This window comes from Mus pahari, unplaced genomic scaffold, assembly GCF_900095145.1.
Source record: "Mus pahari unplaced genomic scaffold, PAHARI_EIJ_v1.1 scaffold_10000_1, whole genome shotgun sequence".
Classification (NCBI taxonomy): Eukaryota; Metazoa; Chordata; class Mammalia; order Rodentia; family Muridae; genus Mus; species Mus pahari.
Genome location: NW_018393182.1, coordinates 12,650 through 16,598, shown reverse-complemented (window position 1 = coordinate 16,598; position 3,949 = coordinate 12,650). Strand labels below are relative to the sequence as shown.

Genomic DNA, 3,949 nt, shown 5'->3' with positions numbered 1-3,949 from the left:
CTCTTCCTCTTCTTCTTCTTCTTCTTCTTCTTCTTCTTCTTCTTCTTCTTCTTCTTCTTCTTCTTCTTCTTCTTCTTCTTCTTCTTCTTCTTCGTCGTCGTCTTCTTCTTCATGTTCTGGCCCTGCTTGCTGTGCCCCCAAAGATTTATTTATTTATTATATGTTAGTACACTGTACTATCTTCAGACACTCGAAAGAGGGCTTCAGATCTCATTATGGATGAATGTGAGCCACCATGTGGTTACTGGAATTAGAACTCAGGACCTCCAGAAGAGCAATCAGTGCTCTTAACCACTGAGGCATCCCTCCAGCCCTTGAGTTGAATCTTAAAGGACAAATACAAATTCTTTCTATTAGAAAGGGGATATATCATAAACAGAACTAACAAAGGAAAGTGAGCAAGAGAGAAGAACAGTGAAACTGGCCAATTTATAGCTGTGTTGCTAGGAGATGGGTGGGAGGGAAGTGGAGGATACAAGCAAGTGTAGCCTTGCCAAGGAAAGGGCAACTGGGGAAGCTGAAAAGCTCTGACTGCCCAAGTTCCTGGGTCCAGTGTGGTTGCTTCCTTTCTCTAGTGTCCCCAGGTCTCCTAGTTTCAAATGTCCCTTGGTGTGAGAGGACACTTCACTTCCCCTGCTGATGACATAGTCTAACTGGGCTCTGTTCTGTGAAGAAATGAACATGGAATGAGAAGAGCCCTTGGCAAAGGGGAGGGCTGGCATCATGTGCCAGCTGTGTGAACTCTAGAGCTTGCGATTGTCCATCACAAAAGAAGGACTCCTTGGGCTCCTTACAGATCCAACATCCAGGTGGCTCTAATTGTCTTCCCCCAGCTCTAGGACTGAAACCTGGTGACATCCTCTTACAAAGTCCTTACCAGACTGACTTTTCTGGGGTCCCTGATCTGTGGGGATCGGGTCTCTGGTTGCAGGTGAACAAGGATTCAGCGAATGTGGGGTGACAAACAGACACCGGACACAAGGGAGTGTGGTATCTGAATTCGAATTGTCAAATTGAGCATCAGACTATTTATACAGAAGAAAATAGTGAAGTGAGTACACAAAACAGAGGAATGCAAACCTGGAAGGGCTGGCAGGCACCAACTGGGATAACATTCAATGTTAACAACTGGGATCAAAAACAGCTCCACCTAAAGATAAGTTCAAAGTCAGTAGCTGGGGGCAAGGACTTCATGCCCTTGCCAAAGATCCTATAGTATAGGGTAGTCCACCTTCCCCCTAGGCCATTGTCATGCTAGTGTATGGGTGTAACTCAGCTACCTAAGGTTCTAAGTACCTACCCTGGTTCCTCTTTAGATCACAACCTTCCTTCTTCCTAGAGAGTGATAAATTCCTATGTAGGGCAGTGACTAGCTGCCTAGACCCAAGGGTCAGCTCAAGGACTGACTGCCCAGGATCTGATATGCTATGTATTAAGGGAAAGCACATGGATCTGTTTCCCAACTAAAGCAAGGACATTGGAGCATTCTTTATACAAAATGCCACCATTCCAGGAGACTGAGTTTCCTTGAACTTTTTGCCTCAGGACAGCGCCCAGGTTTTTGGGGCCTGTTGGTGCTTGTCACTACTGGAAAGAATGTAGCAGTTCCGGGGAAGCACATGGAGGATGCCACCATTCCAGAAGATTGAGTTTCCTTGAACTTTTTGCCTCGGGACAGCACCCAGGTTTTGGGGGCCTGTTGGCGCTTGTCACTACTGGAAAGAATGTAGCACACCACATTCTCCATCTCTTTCTCCACAGAGAAAATGCCTGTGTTTTACGATGTCACCCAAGCGCTGACTAGAGAGCTGGACCATGAAGGGGACCTGACACCCCTAGACAGCCTCATAGACAACAAAGGCTTCAGTCTTTACGGGCTGGTGATGAAGAAGAAGAAAAGATCACCGTTCTTGGGAACCCGCTATGTCCGCACCGACTACACTCTCCAGAATGTGCTGGAGCCAGGCAGCTCCCCCTCAGGTCAGCCTCTCACCCAGAGCTGGGCTCTGAAGGATGCTGTGGGGCTAGGGCCATCATCCTGACCACAAGGAAGATCCTCAAGCTCTCCCCCTGATACGGTTAGGTGTCACCAAGCCCAAAGTTCTCTCTAGGGGTGCTGACGAGTGGGGATGCCTCCCAGCTCATCTGCTTCTGTCTTTTCCCTCCTGCAGATCCAACCACCAGTGACAACTTTGGCTTTAAGAATGAGTGGGATGCCCAACTAGAGGGATATGTGGAATTGCCAAATAAGTTGGCATTGAAGGGGAATGTGGACCTGTCACAAAGGAGCAAACTGGAGGTGCAGACATTCAGAGTGGATCGCACAGCTCTGAAGAGCATGTACAAGGAGAGGTGAGAGGACAGGGCTAAGGAACTGCCAAGATCAATATTTAATAAATAGAACTTTATGAAAATGAAAAGTTTCTATAAAGCAAAGAATATTGTCAATAGGACAAAAATGCAGTGTAGAGATTAGGAAAGTATCTTCAACAACCAAAAGATCTGACAGAGGGCGAATACACTAAATTTACAAAGAAACCAAGGCATTAAGTATTGAAATCCAAAACAAAATAATTTAAAAATGGGGTACAGAGCTAAACTGAGAACTCTCAGCAAAGGAATCTAGAAGGGCAGAGAAGCACTTAAGGAAATATTTAAGTCTTTAGTCATCAGTGAAGTCAATCAAGACATCTCTGAAGTTCCATCTTGTACCTATCAGAATGGCTGAGATCAAAACCTCAAGAGACAGCACGTGCTGACAAGGATTTAGAGCAAGGTGGGAGTATAAACTTGTACAACAAATTTGGAAATCTATTTGTCAAATTCTCAAAAAAACTGAGAGTTGTTCAGGCAAATGGAAGTCAAGATAAGGCAGGAAGGCACAGAAGGACAGAAGATCCAGGGTGGTGCACGAGTATAAGGGTCACTGTGATTTCAGCGGAGTGAGATTCCAGTGGGGTGATGAGACACAGATCGTGAATATGGTTCACCCTTAGAGACATTTGCCAATGGGTGAAGGAGAGAACTAGGGCAGTGATCTGAGGGAGTACTCAGGAACAAAAGCAGATTCTGTGAGGACAGAGACCTGTTTTCATACGGAAGCAAAGGAGAGGGAAAAGTGGACATGCCAGGTGATGAGCCTCCAGCTGTTGGCACAGTTTATCTCAGAGCACTGGGAGGTAGTTGGTGTCATCTCTGTTTTATAGATGAGGCAACTCAGACTCAAAGCTGCTGCCCTGCCAGGAAGCACAAGACTGAGTTCACACTGTGGCCGATCTGAGCCCTCATTGCTTCCCTGGCTCTGTACTGTCTAGGGACAGCAGAATAAAAAAGCAGACACTGAGGGGCATAGTGGCACACGCCTTTAGTCCCAGGGCTTGAGAGACAAAGGCAGGTGGATCTCTGTGAGTTCAAGGAGAGCCTGGTCTACACAGGCCAGCCCCAGCTGTACAGTGGGACCCTGTCTCAAAAATAAAATAATACAAAGCACAGGTGGTGGCCCTGGTGAGGAAACGCTGAGGGTGGTGTCTTCCTGCTTCTCCTGCCTTAGGAAGCTGTCAGCAGACCACCCGTTCCTGAAGGAGATGCGGGAATACAAGCAGAACCTGTATGTAGTGATGGAGGTGGTGAAAGCCAAGCAGGAAGTCACTCTGGAGCGAGCTGGCAATGCAAATGCCATCTTCTCTCTCACCAGCTTTGCCCCACTGGGACTACAGGTTTGCTATACACAGACACAGAAAGAGAGACAAAGACACAGAGAGATAGAACACACACACTGTCCTTTGCTCAGTGGTACCCAGCAGGCCAGGTCTCCATAGGCCACAGACAACACAGAGCAAGTTCAGTGATACAGGATTTGTCCCCACCCCTCCCCAGCTCTCCTGTCTGATATGGTGGTGCACACTAGTAATTCCAGCTCTCTGAAGGCAGAGGCAGGAGGGTCACAGGT

The 3,949-nt window shown here is 47.3% G+C and overlaps 1 protein-coding gene across 5 annotated transcripts in view; it reads left to right on the top strand.

The window, feature by feature from the left end:
- Positions 1–1,766: 1,766 nt before the first annotated feature.
- Positions 1,767–3,949, top strand: part of LOC110315398 (gasdermin-A-like) — a 9,552-nt gene continuing 7,369 nt past the window's right edge. For 4 of the 5 annotated variants that reach the window (XM_029534732.1, XM_021189466.1, XM_021189464.1 and 1 more), the window contains exons 1-3: positions 1,767–1,980; positions 2,172–2,352; positions 3,551–3,716. In XM_029534732.1, coding sequence (XP_029390592.1) covers positions 1,767–1,980; positions 2,172–2,352; positions 3,551–3,716 — 561 coding nt within the window. The remainder of the gene's footprint in view (positions 1,981–2,171; positions 2,353–3,550; positions 3,717–3,949) is intronic. The other variant, XM_029534733.1, reaches the window with a different exon arrangement.